The sequence below is a fragment of the Canis lupus genome, chromosome 8 (assembly GCF_003254725.2).
Source record: "Canis lupus dingo isolate Sandy chromosome 8, ASM325472v2, whole genome shotgun sequence".
NCBI lineage: Eukaryota > Metazoa > Chordata > Mammalia > Carnivora > Canidae > Canis > Canis lupus.
This window is the reverse complement of record NC_064250.1, coordinates 3514301-3534172: the sequence shown is the minus strand read 5'-3', so window position 1 is coordinate 3534172 and position 19872 is coordinate 3514301. Positions and strand designations below refer to the sequence as shown.

Below are 19872 nucleotides of genomic sequence, written 5' to 3'. Positions count from 1 at the left end.
GGCGGGGGCCGGGGCGAGAGGGCCGAGGCACCGGAGGGCGAGCGCCGCCGAGCGCACGCTCAGAGCAGACAGCCCGCAGGAGGCAGGAGATGATGGTCTACAACCCGGGGAGCTGGCAGCCAGAGCGGGGGGAAAGGTAGTCTCGGAGGGGAGACAGAGCCACAGGACGTGGAGATCCTGGAGGTGACAGCAAGGAGAGGACGCCGCGGCAGCGGCAGCGGCAGCGGCGAGGGGCGGCTTCTGCGCGGACGCCGGGCGGTCGGGGGAGAGGAGAGCAGGGCAACGCGGCGGCGCTGCAGGAGGGCCCGGCCGGGGCGGGGGGGCCATGTCTCGAGAGCGGCCCCCCCGCACCGACATCCCCCGCAACCTGAGCTTCATAGCCGCGCTGACAGAGCGTGCCTACTACCGCAGCCAGCGGCCCAGCCTCGAGGAGGAGCCGGAGGTGGAGCCCGGCGAGGGCGGGACGCGCCTTGGGGCCCGATCCCGCGCTCACGCCCCGAGTCGGGGTCGCCGGGCTCTTTCTGCTCCCGCCGGAGGCGGCGGCGTCCGGGCGCCCCGCAGCCGCAGCCCCGACACCCGCAAGAGAGTGCGTTTCGCCGACGCGCTTGGGCTGGAGCTGGCCGCGGTGCGCCGCTTCCGCCCCGGAGAGCTGCCCCGGGTGCCTCGCCACGTGCAAGCGCAGCTGCAAAGGGACGCCCTCCGCCACTTCGCGCCGTGCAGGCCTCGCGCCCGCGGCCTCCAGGTAGGCGGGCGGCGGCGGCACGCCCCTTTCCCGGGACCTCCCCGACCCGGCCGCCGTGGGCGTGTGGGAGAGGATTTATGGAGGGACACCCTCATCCACTCCCAACCCGAGGCTTGTGGCTCTTTCCTTTTGGGGCCACGCTCTCCGCGGGGCTCCACTCCCGACCCGGATTGGGCCGGTGCCTCGCCTGACCCCGCCCCCGTCTCTCCTTCCTCCCCCCTCCCCCAGGAGGCGCGCGCCGCCCTGGAGCCGGCCAGTGAGCCCGGCTTCGCCGCCCGCTTGCAGGCGCAGCGCATCTGCCTGGAACGCGCCGAGGCGGGCCCGTTGGGCGTGGCCGGGAGCGCGCGCGTGCTGGACCTGGCCTACGAGAAGCGCGTGAGCGTGCGCTGGAGCGCCGACGGCTGGCGGAGCCAACGCGAAGCGCCCGCCGCCTACGCCGGCCCGGCCCCGCCCCCGCCGCGCGCCGACCGCTTTGCCTTCCGCCTGCCCGCGCCGCCCATCGGGGGCGCCCTGCTTTTCGCCTTGCGCTACCGCGTGACCGGCCACGAGTTCTGGGACAACAACGGCGGCCGCGACTATGCGCTACGTGGGCCCGAGCACCCCGGGAGCGGCGGAGCCCCGGAGCCCCAGGGCTGGATCCACTTTATCTGAGCCACCTGCGGCCGACGGCGGGCAAACCAAAGGCACCCAGGGGCTGGGGGAGCCCGAAGATTTGGCGGGGAGGAATGAGAGAAACCGAGATTGGCTGGGAGCTGTCCGAGAGAGTCCACTGGGGAGGGAGAAATCAAAGGGGTGTGGGCAGTGGGCGGAAACCAGCAAGGTCGGGGACATGGGGATGGGAAGACAGGAGCTGGATGTGATAGGAACCCAAGGCATTAGAGGAATTAGGAACAAAGCGAAAGATTGATGTGATGTCCTATACCGTGAGCTAGTACTGGGAGAAAGGGAGTGGATTCGTCAGGCCTAGGCAGTGAAGGTTAGCCACCTCCTTGGGATCGAGTAGGAGCCCACCTGACCAAAGTCATTTGGATTGCTCATTCCTCTTCTAACCCGCCAATTGCCACCTCAGGTCCCGCAGTCCTGCCCATCCTAGCTTTAAACTCAGCCATAATTGCCTTGCTTAAGTCCCAGGAACTTGGCCATTGCTCCTCAGTCCCAGGCGTTATGACACGATTCCTTGGTTATCCCTGACGTTCCCGGGCTTAATTGACCCCTGCCTGGCCTGGGGAGTGATGGCACACGGCAATCAGAGCTCCTTCGCCCTCCTCCAGGCAGCCCTGGGGATTAAAATGAAGGCGAAACCAACTCCAGGCCTGACCTTGTAGCCAAATAATGCCGTGCCTGAAGAGTTGGTACACTCAGGGACTTCCAGAAAAATGCCAGCCTTATACCTTCCTAGGGTGCCTTTTAATGACCTCTAAGCACTTTATGCACTGTATTTGTCATGGAATAGTGAATCACAAGAATCCCTCTCATGATTCTGCCTCAGAAAGACTCACTGACTAGCCGTATTACTTTGGGCAAAGTTAACTTTACCTTTGTGGGCGCCAGTTTTCATCTTGGAAAATTAGATCTTGGCGAGGTGATCTCACAGTCTATTCTTGCTTTGATATTTTATGATCTATGAGTGGCAGAGTGTAGATTAGAAGCCCCAATCTCCAACCTAAACAGTTGGAGTGCTACAGTTCAGAACACACAGCACTTTCAGCATTTGGGTAGGGCTGAGGATGAATATTTGACACAAATATTCAGAGCCCAGGAAGCATCTCATAACCAGACTTCAGCCTGATGGTATTCCAGGGCTTCTTCCAAACTGCAGTTCATCCTCTGCCCCGTGGTTTTTGCTCTTGACCCCCACAGACTTCCAGTCTAGGTCCTTTGAGACAGTTTTGGGCAGCTGCATCTCTGTTGGGGAAAATAATGTTTGGGAGCCCCAGAGATGAAACCCTGTGAGGCTCTCTTTAGGATAAAGGATTATGGATATGAGAAATGGAAAACATTTCAAATCAAGAATCAAAGCCAATTAAGTGGCACCAGAAGATGGCAGTCTGTTCCATACCCTGAGCAAGTAAAGTGGGAAAGCTGGACTCTTCTATCACAGTCATGCCTTAGGTCTCCCCTCCTGGCTAACCTCTGCTAGTAGTTTTTCCTTTCCTTTCTTGCCCTATTCCTAAGCTTTTTCCTTTCCTTGTCCCTCTCTCTCATCACTTTAATTTTCCTTTTAGCATACAGGGTATTCACCTTCGTTTTCTCTTTTCCATTTGCCTCCATCTTCGTCCTTGTTGATCTCTGCTATTCCTTCTCCCTCCAGAAGGGGTGGAGAACCTTCTTCCTTTCTCCAAGACCATGGTTGATCCACCTTCCTTCCTCAGGCTCCTTCTTGACAGTCGTCTAGAAGGGAGAAGAGGGAAAAGAAGCAGTTCCTGATGCAGATGAACAGCTGCTCCCAGGTAACCAGTTCCCCACACCCTTTTCTATCTGTTACTACTTTCTTAAAAATTTCTGAATCCCCCTCTTCCTTATTACCAAGTCAGAGAGTGCATGCACATGGGCCCATACATGCATTCAGAACAGAGTATGGGGCTTGTTACCATGCCCCTCCTATCCAAAGCCTTAGTCTTTTGAAGGAAGATGGCCAAAAAAAGAGGAATCTTGAGTCACTCCTCAAAGAAATGCCGGTTTAAACATCATCCTTACCTGATGAAGAAAACAAAAAATTTCATGCATCTTGTGGATCATCTTCAGGTCAAAGTTCCAGCAGAGTGAAGAAAGAAATTCCTGGAAGCCACCAAACAATGTGCTTTTTAGTCATCGATGAAGAGCCCAAGGGAGGATGATGGAGAAGGAAGAGCCTAGGTTGAGGCTCAGTGTATAATAATCTCTTGCCTAATGTGTATGCATTATTGTCATGTTGTATTAACAATCATAATAGCTCACCTTTACTTAGCAACTAAAATCTGGTGTCTTGCATGCATTATAATCCTCAGAGCAACTCTAACAGTTGAGAAATATTATCCCTGTTTCAGAGATGAGAAAACAGGTCAGAAAAGCTAAGTAATTTGTTCCAAGCTCACGTCTCTGGTAAATGGCATAGTTAGGATCTCCAGTGTTTCTATGCATAGCCATGTTACTGTATTTTTTACTTTAAACAAAACTGAAAACTTTGCCATATATAATCTTTTATTGGGAAAAGAACACAATTTCCAATTGCTCTGCCTTCCCATCCTCCCAGTCTTCCAAACTGGCTCAGAGAAGGCATAGTACTGAGGGTCCCAAGCTCCATGCAGGAGCTTGCTGCTCTCTCCTGTACCAGTGTCCTGGCTCTCCAGAATCAGCAAGGTACCACACTGCCTGCCTGCTAGAGAACTTGGGAACCCATTTGAACTCCAGCTTTTCTGTACATTGATTGGGATTCTCTCCTGGCTGTAACCAACCCACACTTGTTGGTGTGACACCCTTTTCCACTCCCCGGACTAGTCTGGAACTGACCAGTCCCTAAAGTTTCCACTAAAAGGTATCCCTGACTTGGACAACTGCCAAATGGTCTGTGCTTGGGCCCTTTCTGCAAGCCTGGGTATTATTTTTTTTAATATTTATTTATTCACGAGAAACACACAGAGGCAGAGGCACAGGCAGAGGGAGAAGCAGGCTCCACGCAGGGAGCCCGATGTGGGACTCGATCCCAGGACCCCAGGGTCACGACCTGCGCCAAAGGCAAGTGCTAAACCGCTGAGCCACCCAGGTGCCCAAGCCTGGGTATTATTGAGTGGAAATGTAAACTGGTTGGAGACAAGGAACCAAGGATAATCCATTTTTCCCTGAGCTCTCTCTGTAGGAAGTACCATGGCTCACCCACCCCCCATTCTCAGCTTTAGAGAGCCAACACCTGAATCTTCTAGTTCTTCCCAAATAGAGCTGCCCCAGGGCCTGGGGGTAAGCTGGTGGTCTAATCTGGAATGGGAAATACTAGAAGTTTGAAGCAATCTTTAGAGATGTGTTACATATTAGGCATTGGGATGAGTCCTTTCCCCTAAAGGCTGGTGACTATATGAACAGGAACAATTTAACATATAATACGTCAGCTGTGGACGAGACAGCACTGTAAGAGAAAACATTACCCTGGTTAGGGGCTTGAACCCTTGAAGCAACACAGCTGGAACATTGCCCATTTCTCTCATCTAGACCTCAGATGTTTCCCTACACCAACCTGTCTTAACACCTACGAGCCTTCTTCTTGTACCTTGTTTCTCTTTATGAATGCAGCTCATTATTTCTCTTCATAGTAAGTCCTAACCCCTGAACTTTTCAGTCTAACACCCGCCTTCCCTTCTAACACCTGTGTTTCTCTGGAGCAACTCTGGATCCCTGCAATCTGCAAGTCATATAATCAGAGACCTGGAAAAGCTTATCTTTAGAGATCACTGGGGTCCCTGCTTCAGTACAGATGAGAACACAGGTCCGGAGATGGAGTGACTTCAGCAAGGCCAGAGAATTTGTTAGTGCAGCTGGAGATGGGGCTTAACCCCAGCCTTCCTGACCATATCCCACTCCCAGGCTAGAAAACAGGCTGCTGCACAATCAGACCTGGGGTTTTTCATGGCAAGGATAATATCACAAATGTTTCATTTTCTGCTGCTAGTTTCCACTCCCTTTTCTATACCGGCATAAAAAGAAACAAAAGGCACTTGTAGTTTTCTCTGTTCTCCCAAGCCTTGGCACTTTGGGTGATATTGCTAAGGAACAGTGAAGTTGCTAAAAAAAAAAAAAAAAAAGACTGAATAACTCACCCATTGACTAGCTAACCTGGAGAGGAATTGCATGTTTGCTATGTGAATCCCCCCAAACCACAGTTCTCATCAGGCCGTCCCAGAGTGTCCTCATCCCCTTCACAGCGCAGCCCTGTTCTCTGGGCCCCAATCCCACTAGCGCTGAGCCTCACTTCAGCTTCCTCATGCAACTGCCCTCCCTTCTGGTTAAGAGGCCTCATGTTTGAAATAAAGGTAAAATATGAAAGTATATTATAAGATACTGAGATAAATTGATTTTTTCGGGGGGGGGGGGTGGCAAGAGACCCAGCGGCAAGATTCCTCTTCCCTATTTCCCATTTCTTGGTCATATCATTTCCTAAAAGCCCTGTCCATTGGTGTCCTATTGCTACACAAAAGTTGGATGGGCAGAAGATACAGAGGAGCTGGGCAGCACTGGTATAAGACACCCCAATAGAATCCCACCATTTGGGTAGTGGCAGGAAAGTTATCAGGGGGCCCAGCTCTAGTTCCCTAGCACCCAGCACCAATTCCTGGTACAGTTAAAGGATAAAATCCCCGAGTTTCCCCTTGTGTCGGGGGACCATCTAAGTTACATTCTTCTTAAGCACTGAAGGGCAGAGCAAAGCCCTTTTCTCTATCAAGGGCAACCCTAAAGTAAAGCACAAGAAATATGAAGAGGAAAAGCAAAGACCTCTGTCTAATCCAGAGTGGAACAATAAATATTAAAGTGAGGCATCCTTGAAAAAGATCAGGTTCTAACATAATTTTGACTTCCACATCACCTGAACAATGAGAGAATTCAGTTACCCACAAATGAGACAATGTTTCTAATAGGAAAGCCCTAACCTGAGAATAATCAGATTCTCCTAATTTCATCATAATGGCCAAGTTGTGATGTCACTACAGAGCACCCACACTTACGTTGTGAAGCTAGATATGCTGAAGGGTAGAGTCAGCATGAGGAGCAGACACCCAAAGAGAGGTAAGTGGGGGGCTTCCCAGGGTTTTTCTCTGTGGCTTATTGCCTAAAGTCCCTCCGTGGCCCTAATGTCTTTCCTGGCTTCTCACAGTTTAGTGCTACGTCTGTCTGAAATTCTTCCACAAATTCCTTCACTGCAGCTTTAGCTATCCCAAATCTTTTAATAGTTGCAGTTCTGATTGGTCAGCCCTCAGCTTTTGGATTTCTTAGGAGACCGGGCACAAAATGGTGGAGCATGTTTCCCCTAAGTGAGGCAGAAACTCCCCATATCCATTTGGGTTGTCCCAGGGGTAGATGCTAGTTTTGGGGTGCCTGAAGCACAATTTTTGGGGCTTTTTAAAAAACTTATTCATGAGACACAGAGGCTGAGACATAGGCAGAGGGAGAAACAGGCTCCCCATGGGGAGTCCAATGCAGGACTCTATCCCAGGACACCGAGATCACACCCTGAGCCAAAGGCAGATGCTCAACCACTGAGCCACCCAGATGCCCCTTTTTGGAGACTTTTAAAAGAAAAACACATTAGTCACAAAAGTGAAAATAGTTTAGAATGAGAAAAGATAAAAATTTTAAAGAGCTGACAAATACAATATCATAAAATCAAGAAAAATAAAATTTTAAAACCTACTTGACAAGCATTTTTTTTTTTTACAATTTTATTTCTGAGTGCATGCTCTTTTTTTTTTTTTTTTAATTTTTTATTTATTTATGATAGTCACACACAGAGAGAGAGAGAGGCGGAGACATAGGCAGAGGGAGAAGCAGGCTCCATGCACCAGGAGCCCGATGTGGGATTTGATCCCGGGTCTCCAGGATCACACCCTGGGCCAAAGGCAGGCGCCAAACCGCTGCGCCACCCAGGGATCCCTGAGTGCATGCTCTTGATAGCTTCTATGATGAGAATGTTTTCTCTAAGGAGTATAGAAAAGTCTTCTACATGACACTTTTTTTTATTCTTAGTGATTTAGAAAATGTTCACCTTCACACTTTATAAGTGATAAGAATATCACAATTTTGGGCAGCCCTGGTGGCGCAGCGGTTTAGCGCCGCCTGCAGCCCAGGGCGTGATCCTGGAGACCCTGGATCGAGACCCTGGATCGAGTCCCACGTCAGGCTCTCTGTATGATGCCTGCTTCTCCCTCTGTCTGCTTCTGATGTCTGCTTCTCCCTCTGCCTCTCTCTCTCTCTGTATCTATGAATAAATAAATAAAATCTTAAAAAGAAATTAAAAAAAATCACAATTTTTTTCAGATTTTTATCAAACTTGAAAAAAACACTATCAAATTTCCTTGATGTATGTGATATAAAATTTCAGAGCATTTCAAATTTGTAATGACTAATATGCTCTGGATCGTTGACATTCGTATTAATGTAGATGTATTAGTCAGCTAGAGCTGCCATACAAAAATACAACAGACTGGGTGGCTTTAGCCAGAAATTCCCTTACAATTGTAGAGGGTAGAAGTCTGAGGTCAAGGTATCCACAGGGTTGACTTCATTCTGAGGTTCCTCTCCTTGGCTTATAGATACCCATCTCCCTATGTGTTCCCATGGTCGTTCCTATGTTCGTGTCTGTGTCCAAATTTCCTATTCTAAAGATACCAGTCATATTGGATTAGGACTCACCCTGAAGACCTCAGTTTAACTTAACTACCTCTTTATAGACCTTGTTTCCAAATACAGTTATATTCCAAGGTATCGAGACTTAGTACTTCACAGTAAGAATATGGAGTGTGTGTGTGTGTGGGGGGGGGGGTGGACAACACAGTTCAGCCCCTAACACTATGCTTACTATTAAACTATTTACAGAAGTAACTGCAAACCACAGTGATAGACCTACTCAACCCAAAGCAAATGTATCCCCAACTTAATTTCCTTAACCAATCCCAAAATGCCTATGGCCCCTCCACTGCCACTTGACAAAAGAAGTATAATGGAGGGGAAGTCAGAAAGGAAAGAGACATCAATCTTAGTCAATTGCAGTTGAAATATTTTTTTCAAGTTTTACAAAAAACTATGACCATGTTAACATGTTCTTGGGGCTCCTTCAGTGCTTTGGAAGAGGTCTGTGCAAGAGATGGCCCTGAAACTTCAGCTTCTTTAGCTATAGGGTAAATGTGCCTCTTGGTTAATCCTGCTAATATCTAAGTCATGCAAAGGAAGAGAGAACTTCCACCAATATGGGGGATTAACATCTCTATATTGAGGATGGCATGATGAGTCCCCATTCTTCAGCACTAGTCCCTGGAAGAGCTGGGAAGGTTCGTTATCTTGCTAAAGGTGGGGCCCTCCCATCTCGGATAGCCTGGATCTCTTCCTCTCTTCCAATCCCCATACAGTCTACTCCATCTTCTAAAGTTTTAGAGTGAAATCCACATAAGAGGGAGTCTTCAACACACACTCTAGAATAGGGGCAGGTGGATTTCTTCTATCCTTGGATTTTTCCTCTCCTAAACCTGTCCAGTTCTGCTCCCTGTTCTGGAGTCTCAGGAGTGAGTGTCTTTTTTTTTTTTTTTAATTTATTTAAAGATTTTATTTATTTATTCCTGAGAGACACACATAGAGAGAGGCAGAGACATAGGCAGAGAGAGAAGCAGGCTCCATGCAGGGAGCCTGATGTGGACCCGATCCCAGGACTCCAGGATCACACCCTGAGCCAAAGGCAGGGGCTCAACTGCTGAGCCACCTAGGTGTCCCAGGAGTGAGTGTCTTAATGAGCAGAGTTGTCCACCTTTCAGATTTCCAAGCCTATGATCAGTGTTGCCAGAGAGCCAAACTGAATCCTCTAGGGGCAGGCACTAAGTTCCCACAGACATTGCCTGCCTGGCTTTCCAGCTTGATAAGCATGAGTTCTTCCCGGTCAACCGGGAAGTTATTTTTTATTTGTCTTGTTATTTGTTTGGATTATGAGAGAACAACATCTCCACTCAAAACTGAGGCTGCTGCTGCCTAAAATGTTTCACTTTTCCCTTCATCATGTAACAAACCACTGGGGCATGGGGATAGTCATGATTTAGGACAAAGTCTGCATACCACCAGTCCAGGCTTAAACCCTGAGGAATCAGAAGTTTCTAACTTTAAAGCTGAGTATATATGTTGTGCCCAAGATTGTGAATCCAAGAAACCACCAAGGAGCCGACACCGATGCAAGCACATGAGGGTTTATTAGGAAGCTCAAGCCTGGGTCCAAGTATACCCGACACAGCAGAGCAGGGGCTTGGACCCCGAAGTGGGTTCCAGCTGGGTTTTTATGGGCTGGTCTAGATGACCTCCAGAAGGGGTGGAGGAATTTCTCCATTCCAATATGGGGGAAAGGGTGGGGGAGTTTCTTAAGCTCTGTTTTCATTCCGATATGGGACTTTCTGTCAAGGGCATTCTGTCAAGGGCGTTCTGCGGTTTTTCCTGTAACTGAAGTAGGGTAAAGTTCAGCTCTTGTTCACAGGGGCCTGAGATGGCTGCCGAAGCTAAGATGACTGTACTTGTGCTAACGCTAAACTTGAGGTGCAATGGCCTTAATTTTCTCGGCCTCCACATATATATCTTTCCCTTGTTTATGATGTTTTTGCTGGATACACAGTTGTAAGATTGTGGGCCTGGCTCTTAAAAGGCTGAAATTTTTACTGAATGTAATGGGGCTAGGAGGTGTGCAGGGAGAAATACAGGGATAATACCATAAATAAAATAGGGCTCAGTGCTTAAGCTTATTTCTGATGTCTGACAACTATGACAGCATTCTAGACCTTAAATTGGAGGAACAAAGAATCCATAATGGGGGTTGATTTTGGAGGGAGTATACGGGGAGAGGTGGTGTCTGGAATACAGAGCGACGTCTGAAATTGTTTTATAAATTACTGTAGTTATGTAAACTATTAAGTGACCGAAATGGGCAAGAAGAGGCTTTTTTGAGGACCAGCATGAGAACAAAAGAATCACTTCAGAAAGGGCTGTTCCCAAGTTTAGTCTGAAGACTAAGAATCCAAAATATAAAAACTTTCAGCCCACAACTTAAGAGTGTGTGGCGACTTTGGCGAAACATCCACTTTACTGCCATCCCTTTCTTGACAGCAAAAACTAAGGTTCCTAAGTACAAGTGGGAGTTCCAGGTCCTCCTCACTGGGACGGAGAGGGGGCCTAGGGGTCTGGTGGGTCCCAAACAGGTGCTCCTTCCGGCACTAGTCTTTGGGAACACTCGTCCGCTGTTCCGAGGGTGCCGGGCTCCTGGGACCCTCGTCTTCCAGGCGGCGGGACATCTGATCCGCCCGGAGAGCAAGTTCCCGTTCGCTGTAGGCGCTGCGTTTCACAGTGACGCTGCTGCCGGCTGGGCAGGCGCGGATCGGCTCCACTTGTGCGCACGGCTGGCAAGGAGGTGCTGAAAAAGTCTCCCTTCAGGAGGAAGGAACGGGGAGTAGTCGCAAGGGAGTCCTGGACAATCCAACGAAGTGCGGCGGGGTCCTGGGGGACGCCTCCGGGAGGACCAGCGCTCAGCCTGCTCCGAAGGTCCGGCGCGTAAAGGTCGGGGGCGAGGGAGGGGGTATCAGTCGCAGCACCCTGGCCCCGGGGGACATCTTCCCTGCCCCAAGCAGCCAATCGCCACCCAGCGGAGGCCCACGCAGCCAATAACCGACTTCAGCCGAGATTCACGCAGCCAATGGCCGCCCGGTGCACCGCGCCGGTGCCCGCCCGCCGCCTCCGCCAATCGGGACTCGGGCCACCTTGGCGCCGCCCCCGCGGCCCGCCCCACCCGGCCGCCCCGCCTCCAACTCGCTCGAGCAGGGTTGGGCTAGACGGGCGCGCTCTCGGGGACAGGGGGGGCAGTCCCGGTCCCGGCCCTCCGCGCGGGTGGGCTTGGAGCAGGCCGCACCGGGCGGGAACCCCAGTCCCACCCCGGAGGCCCCCTGCCCTTTCTCCCCCTTTCCCCCCGGCCCATGGTGCGAGGCTGGGAGCCGCCGCCCGGGCCGGACCGCGGTGAGTGATCCCCAGCCCCTTCGACTTCCCCTCCCAGCCCCTGTGTGATCTCCGACCTCCGGAGCCCCATCCCCAGGCTCGGGGGGGAGGAGAATTCTAGGCTCGAAGTCGCCCGGTTCTCTCTCCTTTCTCCTCTGGACTTTTCGGTTCCCTGTTGTAACTGGGGGAGGGTGAGTGGGTGTGTAGGGAGGAGAGGGCTGGGTTGGGACGCCCTCCGCGAGGGGAGGATTGAAATTCGTCTGCTCCCTGGGGCTCGTCGCCCCAAGTGCAGCAACTTTTTGTTCTCTGACCCAGTTTGGAGCCTTGTAGACTGCCTGCGAAATGGAGGATAGGAGAAATGTTTCCTTCCCAGGCCTCTCCTCCCCCCACGACTACCTTCTGGCGACCTCAGCACACGTACAGAAATCTGGCCTTACTTCTGGGGAGCAGTGGTCTTTGGGAATGAAAGGTTTGGGAGAAACTGCCCTTTCTGACCCCCTACCCAGCCGTACTCCAAACAAACCGGGAAAGTGAGACCCCGAATCCTCAGAGGTTCCTGGTTTTGCGTCCTAATCTGAGACTTCTAAACTGAAAGAAGACTCAAGCCGAGACGTGTTTGGTAATGTGGGCCCAGATCAGATCTTTTACATATGAACCTCCTCACCATACATTTGAAGCTCTTTTATATTATAGGATTAGAACAGGTAAATGGCAATGATCGAAAAAACAAAAAACAAAAAAAGCCAGTTAGACTTGGGAATTTTTTTAATGATTCATACGTATCTTTAATCGTTGTCATTAAAAGTATGTTCATTTCACCAATCTTTTGGGGTAGTGTCCAGGCGTTTTCTTTGTGTAAGTCTGATGATTGGAGTTCCCAATTGCCTTCTAGTATAAACTACACAAGCAAATCTCAAATCTGCTGGCACCCTGAGAACCTTTTAAAGTACTGATGCCTGGGCCCCAGTCCAGACTAAGTCAAAATAAGGAGGGTTCCCTGGTTTACGTTTCCCAGGTAATTCTGATGTGTCACCACCTCTCATCTATGATTTCTAGGTTTGGGGTTATTTTTAATGCAGTGAAAATTTGAACACTTTTGAAGCAATCTGAATGCAGAAAACTTTTGAGATTTTTAAGTCCCCTGCCCTTCCAGTCTTTTATAGTTGCCTACTACTCCCAACTCAACAATTGTACACTCCTTTGTATTGTCTTTCCAAAACATTTGCCTTTGTTTTCATAGAAACAACTTTTAGTGCACTAATTTTTCAAAGGTTTTTGTGCTATTTAATGACATTATTATATGAATAAAAAAATATGGGCATAAACAGGTTGGGAATCACACACAACTGGTCCAAGCACACAGGGCAGCTGAAGAAAGATGGTTTTGGCACACTAGAGAATAGGCCACCAGCCTCTAGTATGCAGTTCACTGTAAGGTGTTGGTCATATAATCCAGTGGGTCAGTTAAGCCAGGCTCCTGGTCCAATTGAACACCTCTCCCTTCCACTCTCTCCAATTAATATCACCAATACCCAGTACCTTCTAGATTCTCTTGAGTCTTCCATCCACTCTTTCGATTCATTCACATCAAGCTGTATTTCCTCTTTAAGCAGTTACCATAGAAAACTGCTTTTCTAAAACATACCATAAAAAAACTGCTTTTTTTTTTTTTTATTAAGTTGGGAGGACATAATTCAGAGGTTCTTAACTGGGGCTTCTGAGATTATATATATAATGTGTGAGTTTGGATGTTTATGGGGGGGGGGTAGTCATAACTTTCTGAGGGAGAGTCCATACCTTTATCTGATTCTCAAAGAGGTTCATGATCCAAAAAGTTGAGAAGCAGCACATAAGTTGAATACCACTAAAAATTCTCTAAGGTCCTTAAAACTATCACCAAAACACATTTCAGGGAGTATTTCAATTCTTTGAATAAAGATAGAGGGTAACTTTGCAGGATCATTAGTTTTTCATTTGAACTGTCTTCTGCTTTAACCATAAGTTTAGGCTCAAGCCTAAAGTTGTGAACACCTCTTTTCCTAGACTTGTATGGACACCTAGACTGGAAGTTTAAGGTAGCCCATTCTTTTCTGCTGCCTGTCCATGGGTATGGAAAGCCCAAAGGGAAAGAAGGGTGTTGTTATTCTCTCTATATATGTTTTTCTCATATTTTTTTATTAGCTGCTTGATGTAGCAGTAGGGCATATCCAGCATATTTAATAAGGGTACAAATTTAGTAATTATTCAGAATTGATAATCCCACCATCACTATCATCTCTGCCCATAGGAGTCCTTATTTCCCCAGTTTTGATTCCCTTCTTTTTCTTCCCCTTCCAGCTGGAGGCGCAAGAACACAAGACACCATAGTGTCTTCACTGTGGTTTTGACTACTGTGAGGTCTACCCTCCTCATTATAGTTCTCATGAGCCACACTCTGGTTGTAGTTTCTTCCTATGTCAAAGGCAGATTCTTCCAGGGAGGTACCAGGTAGCTATACAGCTGTGCCTTGATTTAAGTCACCATTCTATATCAGGAAATCTTCCGCAATTTGTTTTGTGTAATTAGAAAACTGGATGCATACAGTACACCAAATTTGGTATTTGCATTACTGTATATTATACTGAAACATCAAACTGATACCATGGGAATCTGGAGGATAACACACCACATGAACGAAAGCAAAATGCTTCCTTGTAAGGCTTATAGCTGTGCCTGCCTTATTTCCTGTCCGGCAGTCTTCATCCTTACACTGGACTGCTTTATTCCTTATGGTACAGTTTTCTCTTATCTAAAGTGTAATTGTGTCCTTAAAAAAAAGGACACAAATAAGGTTAAGTAGATGTCAAGTGTTGCAGTCATAAAGTATTCTCCACCTTAGGTTTGGTGGTGGTCTTAACGGGCCACAGTGTCTAAATGGTGGCTTAGCACCTGGCTGTGCAAACAATTGCTCACAGGCCACTCAGCTGTGTCTGGGATAAACCTGGAGACTAAAAGTAGAGCTACTACTACATTGGCAATTCATCTGGCAATCAAAAAGGATTTATGTCCAAATTATGGATTCAATTCTAAAGCTGTGATTTTCATCCTTTTTTTTGTTTTAACAGCATAATCCATTCTGGAATTATTTCCAACTCCCAAAATATAAAAAGCATAAAATCATGGATATCCTGGTTTCCTCCACTGCTCATTAGAATTAGGACCCTGCAAAAACAGATTGAAAACCATGATTTTAAAGAATGTAGCCTTTGTTTCACTTCCCTCCTTGTCTAGGAGGAGCATTCCCTTATATCAGAATCACCCTGTGAGGCTGAAGTAATGAGAAAAGCTGTGCTTTATTGAGCCTTTACTTTGTCCTAGGCATCATGTCAACTGCATTTTTTCTTTTGGCCATAAACTTGTGAGGAAGGTGCTGTTTTGACTGCCTTTCTTTTCTAATAGGAAACTAAGGCTTAGTGAGGTTAAATAATTTGTCCAAGGACTGGCAGGACTCTAGGAAGAGTTAGAGCTGCAACTGATCTCAACTCTGCCTCACCCCAGACCTCCACCCCAACAGCTGCTTTAGGTCTTGCTTACACATGACACCTAGCATATAGTAGGTACTTGGTAAAAATATGTAACTTTACCAGACAGCACTGTGTGCATTTTTTACACATGAAGAAACTAAAGCTCATTTAAATTCAGGAACTTACCCAAGATCACATAGCTGGTAAGTGGCAGAGATGGGATTCAAACTGCAGGTTGGCCTTACTCAAGAATCATATTTCTACCTACTGTGCCATGCTGCCTCCATTTACCCTCTTAAGGTTCTCTTTGAGCTGTATAGACTTTAGGATCGGATTTGCCTTTGGTTCATTAGATCCACTTGTTAAAAGGAAACCATGACACATTAAAATGCTTCCAACTTTTTCTAATCGTCACATAAAGTCCCTTGATAACCACACTGTACTATAACTTCCTGGACTTGAGATTTTCTGTTCATCATATAGCATTTACATAGGAATCCTATCCCATCCTTAACCTACCAAAAGTAAATATTTATAAACTCAGATGGGATTCCTCTAGAATTAAGGGTGACAGATGTGTCAGGGAGTTACTAGTGCCCAGACAGGGAGCTGAGTGAAAATTTGGTCAACAGACCTTTCTGGGAAATAACCTGAGGAGGTATTTCAGGAATGATGCAGAGTCAAGGGCTCTCCCTGCAGCCTCCATACCCACAGTCCTGGGAGCAGTGGTGCTGCTGGGGAGCTTGCAGGACCTGGCTGCAATTCATAGTGAATTTGCCCACCTGGCCCTGAGAAGAAAGCTGGGCTGCAAAGATAAGAGCGGCAGGCCTTCCACCCTGTGTGGAGGGGCTGTTACATTCTGAGGGAGCTCTCCAGGCTCCCCGGAGAGAGACTGAGCTGTTGGAAGAGACAAAGGCTGGGGGGAGGGGCTAACCTTTGTTCCAAGGATGACTTGGTGGAAACAGTTCCCTCTCTCTACCCCCACAGGACCCCAAAACCAGGAGGAGTAAGCGCCATTTATTCTAGATATCTGACTGCTTATCCTACAGAGAGAAAAAGCTTAGAGGGGTTTGGGTTTAGGGCTTACTTAAAGGCACCATCATTCCCCTCCCCAAAGGACTCCACCACCCAGAAAGGAAGAGGAAAGGGGCTGGGGGCTGGGCAGAGGAACAGTGCTGTCCTTTCTAGATATTCCTCTTGTATTCCTCATTCGTCTTCACATTTTAGAGGTAATCATAAATTGTCAGGAGCTAAAGCATTTGCATCAGTTCTGAGATTACTGCACCCCATGGTTTTTGTGGTTGAGTTTTCATTTTGTGACTCTTGTGAACTTTGAGGGTGAAGTGAGTTTGAATTAGAAAAATAAAGGCAATATAAGGATGAATTTTCCTCCTTAACCTCTAAAGACAGAGTTTTGTCCTGGTGACAATATACACCAGTCGTGTCACTTGGGGTTAAATTAACTTCTATGGGACTTTGGTTTTTTCCATACATATGACAGGAATTATAACAGGCTCATAAAGTTAGGAAAATTAAATGAGAAATTATTAAAGCACTGTAAAGGCAATTCAACACGGTACACATAGACGATTGAATTGGAGTCCAACATTTTGTTTGGCAGAAATTGAACAATGGGCTGAAAGAGGAGCCCCAGTGATTGAGCTGTTTCTCTTCTTATTACAGCTATCTCTGAAGGGCACAAATCAGAAAACACCATGCCTCCTAATAAAGAGGCCAGCAGTCTTAATAGCTCCCCGGCGGGGCTCATCTGCCTCCCTCCAATCTCCGAGGAGCTACAGCTTGTGTGGACCCAAGCAGCCCAGACCAGTGAGCTGGATGGCAATGAACACTTGCTACAAACCTTCAGCTACTTTCCCTATCCCAGTCTAGCAGACATTGCCCTTCTCTGCTTACGCTATGGGCTGCAGATGGAGAAAGTCAAGACTTGGTTCATGGCCCAGCGCCTCCGCTGTGGCATTAGCTGGTCATCTGAAGAAATAGAAGAGACTCGAGCCCGAGTGGTCTACCATCGGGACCAGCTCCATTTCAAATCCCTTCTGTCTTTTACTCATCATGCAGGGCGGCCCCCAGAGGAGGTGCCTTCTTCAATGCCACCTCCAGAACAAATGGGTCTTGGAATAGTGCCCCTGACTCTTAGTGAGCCCACTCAGATGAAAGGATTGAAGGTAGAGCCTGAGGAGTCCTCAGAGCTGCTGAGTCAGCAGAAGGCAAAGGAACCCCTGATTGCACCTGGCAGTGGGGCATTCCCCCACCAATCAGATTTTTGGCAGAATCTTCAAAGCAGTGGCCTCTCTAAGGGGCAGTCAGGCAGGGGTCCCAACCAGTCACATGGGCTAGATTCTGCTTCCTGGAACCACTCCACAGCTGTCCACCAGCCATGTGCTCGGGAAAAGCCCCCCCCAATCTCACTACTTACTAGTAGTTGTAAGCAGGAGTCAGTATCTAATATGACTCCTTCTTCTTCCTCTACCTCTTCTTCCACTTTCCCGGTACTGGCTAATGGAGCTACTGCCACCTCTAAACCCCTCCAGTCACTGGGCTGTATCTCACAGCCACTGTCACCCAATGAACAGGCACTGCCCCCACATCTGGAGCCAGCCTGGCCTCAGGGGCTAAGACATAACTCAGTACCAGGTAGGGTTGGCCCTGCAGAGTACCTTTCCCCAGATATGCAACGCCAGCGAAAGACCAAACGCAAAACCAAAGAGCAGCTGGCTATCCTCAAATCCTTTTTTTTACAGTGCCAGTGGGCACGGCGTGAGGATTACCATAAATTAGAACAGATCACTGGTTTACCTCGGCCTGAGATTATTCAGTGGTTTGGTGACACACGCTATGCCTTGAAGCATGGGCAACTAAAATGGTTTCGGGACAATGCAGTACCTGGTGTCCCTAGTTTCCAGGACCCAGCAATTCCCACACCCCCACCTTCAACCCGATCCTTGAATGAATGGGCTGAGACACCACCTCTGCCAAACCCCCCACCCCCACCGGATATACGACCCTTGGAGAGGTATTGGGCAGCCCACCAACAGCTACGGGAAAGTGATATCCCTCAACTGAGTCAGGCATCAAGGCTTAGCACCCAGCAGGTACTGGATTGGTTTGACTCTCGATTACCTGAGCCAGCTGAGGTGGTGGTTTGTCTAGATGAAGAGGAGGAAGAGGAGGAGGAAGAACTGCCAGAAGATGATGAGGATGAAGAGGAGGAGGAGGAGGAAGATGACGATGACGATGATGATGTGATCATACAGGACTGAGTCGAGGGGACTAGGGGAGGGAAGGTCTGTTACTAAAAGATGAACCAACTTAGTAACTGTTTAAAGAAACCACATTTTTTAAATTACCTTGTGGCAAAGAACTGAAAAGCTTTGTGTTCTTGAGGTTGGGGGATTGGGAATGTAGTGAGGGTGGACCAGGGACGATGACCATAGGACCCAAAGAGAAAGGTGGGGATTGGATGGGCAGAAATCAGGGTTCTAGTCTCAATGAAGACAGTGCTAAGGATCTGGTCCATGAGCTGGGAAAAGACTTTTGGTCTCTTCAAGTCTGCTGTTCTTTTCCCTTAGTGTACTATGGAGAGGCCAGACCTTGGCCCCACATCTATAGGAGGATTGGAAAGGAGGAGTAAAGAATTTTGATTCAGTTGATGATTACAGTGCATCCCCCAATCCCACCATTTTCCCTAGAATGTAAGGCTGCTTCGCACCTCTTCTCTCTGAGCACAAGTCCATGCTATAATAATATAGCTATGAGTCTTAGTATGTCCCAGTCTCATCACAAGTATTTCCTTAACGCACACCAACTTGACTGTATCTTTTACCTTCCTCGTTACTGAGTTGCACAGGTAGCAGAAAGTCTTCATTTTTGATACTGGGACCATCTTGCCTTGTACTTCTTAAATCTTTTTCCAAAATCCCCATTCTGTTCACTATTTGTCTCAGGGTAAATCTTCCCCATGGAGCTTGTGAAAAGTTTAATAATTGGGTGGAGAGTAATTTAGATTGGATATTTATTGGATGTGGGAATTAGGGGGAATGTCCTTTTAAAAAGTAGAATTAGGTTATGGAGAGATAGAGAAGAGGGATAGTTTCTACTGTTCAGAAGGTGGGTGCAGGTAGGTTCCAGGTTTGGTTTTACAAACCTGAGACTCCCTCCTGCCTAGCTTGACAGAGACTAATTTTTCATCTTTTTGGTGTTGGTTCAATTTGTGTCTGTAATTGAGACTTTTCCCTCTCTTTATAGGATCTGTCTTGGGGACAGAGGGACCCTGGTCTTTAACTGACTTGATTATTGATATCAACGGGTAACCATCTAGAAATAAAAGTGGAAGCCCCAAATTGCTAGAATAATAATAAAAAGGCCAAAAATAAAATTATTTCTCTCTCCTCCACTTTGCCACTTCCATGGTTTAGAGATTAATGGAGCCAAATCCATTAACATTCTGATTTAGTATACTCCTTTTTTTTTTTTTTTTTGTAAAGCAGCAGGATATACTGAGGTAGATTAAAAAAAACAAAAACTTGGAGTGCCTGGATGACTCAGTCGGTTAGGTGTCCGATTCTTGGTTCCCGCTCAGGTTATGATCTCATGGGTTGTGAGATCAGGCTCCATACTCAGTAGGGCCTCTCCATGAGGATTCTCTCCTTCTCTCCCTTCCCTGCTCACATGCACACATGTGCTTGCTCTCTAAAATAAATACACCTTTAAAAAAATTTAAAAACAAAAACTTTAGGGGATCCCTGGGTGGCGCAGCGGTTTGGCGCCTGCCTTTGGCCCAGGGCGCGATCCTGGAGACCCAGGATCGAATCCCACATCAGGCTCCCGGTGCATGGAGCCTGCTTCTCCCTCTGCCTGTGTCTCTGCCTCTCTCTCTCTCTCTGTGACTATCATAAATAAATAAAAAAAAAAAAA

At 47.9% G+C, this 19872-nt stretch overlaps 3 protein-coding genes across 7 annotated transcripts in view; 2 read left to right on the top strand and 1 right to left on the bottom strand.

The window, feature by feature from the left end:
• PPP1R3E (protein phosphatase 1 regulatory subunit 3E) lies at positions 1-5758 on the top strand. 3 transcript variants are annotated; one of them, XM_049113588.1, is made up of 4 exons: positions 1-742; positions 971-1425; positions 3115-3192; positions 3488-5758. In XM_049113588.1, the coding sequence occupies exons 1-2, from the start codon at positions 326-328 to the stop codon at positions 1391-1393; spliced, it is 840 nt and encodes a 279-aa protein (XP_048969545.1). In that variant the 5' UTR covers positions 1-325; the 3' UTR covers positions 1394-1425; positions 3115-3192; positions 3488-5758. The 3 variants fall into 3 exon arrangements, with proteins under 3 accessions (XP_048969545.1, XP_048969544.1, XP_048969543.1); XM_049113587.1 differs by having other exon boundaries at positions 3057-3192; XM_049113586.1 differs by having other exon boundaries at positions 2-742; positions 3054-3192.
• A 5206-nt stretch (positions 5759-10964) lies between these two features.
• On the top strand, positions 10965-19336 carry HOMEZ (homeobox and leucine zipper encoding). 3 transcript variants are annotated; one of them, XM_035719696.2, is made up of 2 exons: positions 10965-10987; positions 16621-19336. In XM_035719696.2, exon 2 carries the CDS (start codon positions 16653-16655, stop codon positions 18216-18218), a length of 1566 nt encoding a protein of 521 aa, XP_035575589.1. In that variant the 5' UTR covers positions 10965-10987; positions 16621-16652; the 3' UTR covers positions 18219-19336. The 3 variants fall into 3 exon arrangements, with proteins under 3 accessions (XP_035575589.1, XP_025299887.1, XP_025299888.1); XM_025444102.3 differs by lacking the exon at positions 10965-10987 and adding an exon at positions 11265-11455; XM_025444103.3 differs by lacking the exon at positions 10965-10987 and adding an exon at positions 13786-13921.
• The window catches only part of RNF212B (ring finger protein 212B), a 43584-nt gene continuing 35893 nt past the window's right edge, over positions 12182-19872 (bottom strand). Inside the window, exon 15 of the mRNA XM_025444108.3 lies at positions 12182-14635. Within this exon, the coding sequence (XP_025299893.1) occupies positions 14591-14635 (45 nt within the window). The 3' untranslated portion in view covers positions 12182-14590. The remainder of the gene's footprint in view (positions 14636-19872) is intronic.

Bases quoted from the DNA above. Each gene is read 5' to 3' on its own strand.
- PPP1R3E (XM_049113588.1), top strand. From the start codon at position 326: ATGTCTCGAGAGCGGCCCCCCCGCACCGACATCCCCCGCAACCTGAGC. The intron at 743-970 runs GTAGGCGGGCGG...CCCCTCCCCCAG, and splicing joins CTCGCGCCCGCGGCCTCCAG to GAGGCGCGCGCCGCCCTGGA.
- HOMEZ (XM_025444102.3), top strand. From the start codon at position 11,416: ATGGTGCGAGGCTGGGAGCCGCCGCCCGGGCCGGACCGCG. The intron at 11,456-16,620 runs GTGAGTGATCCC...TTCTTATTACAG, and splicing joins GCCGCCCGGGCCGGACCGCG to CTATCTCTGAAGGGCACAAA.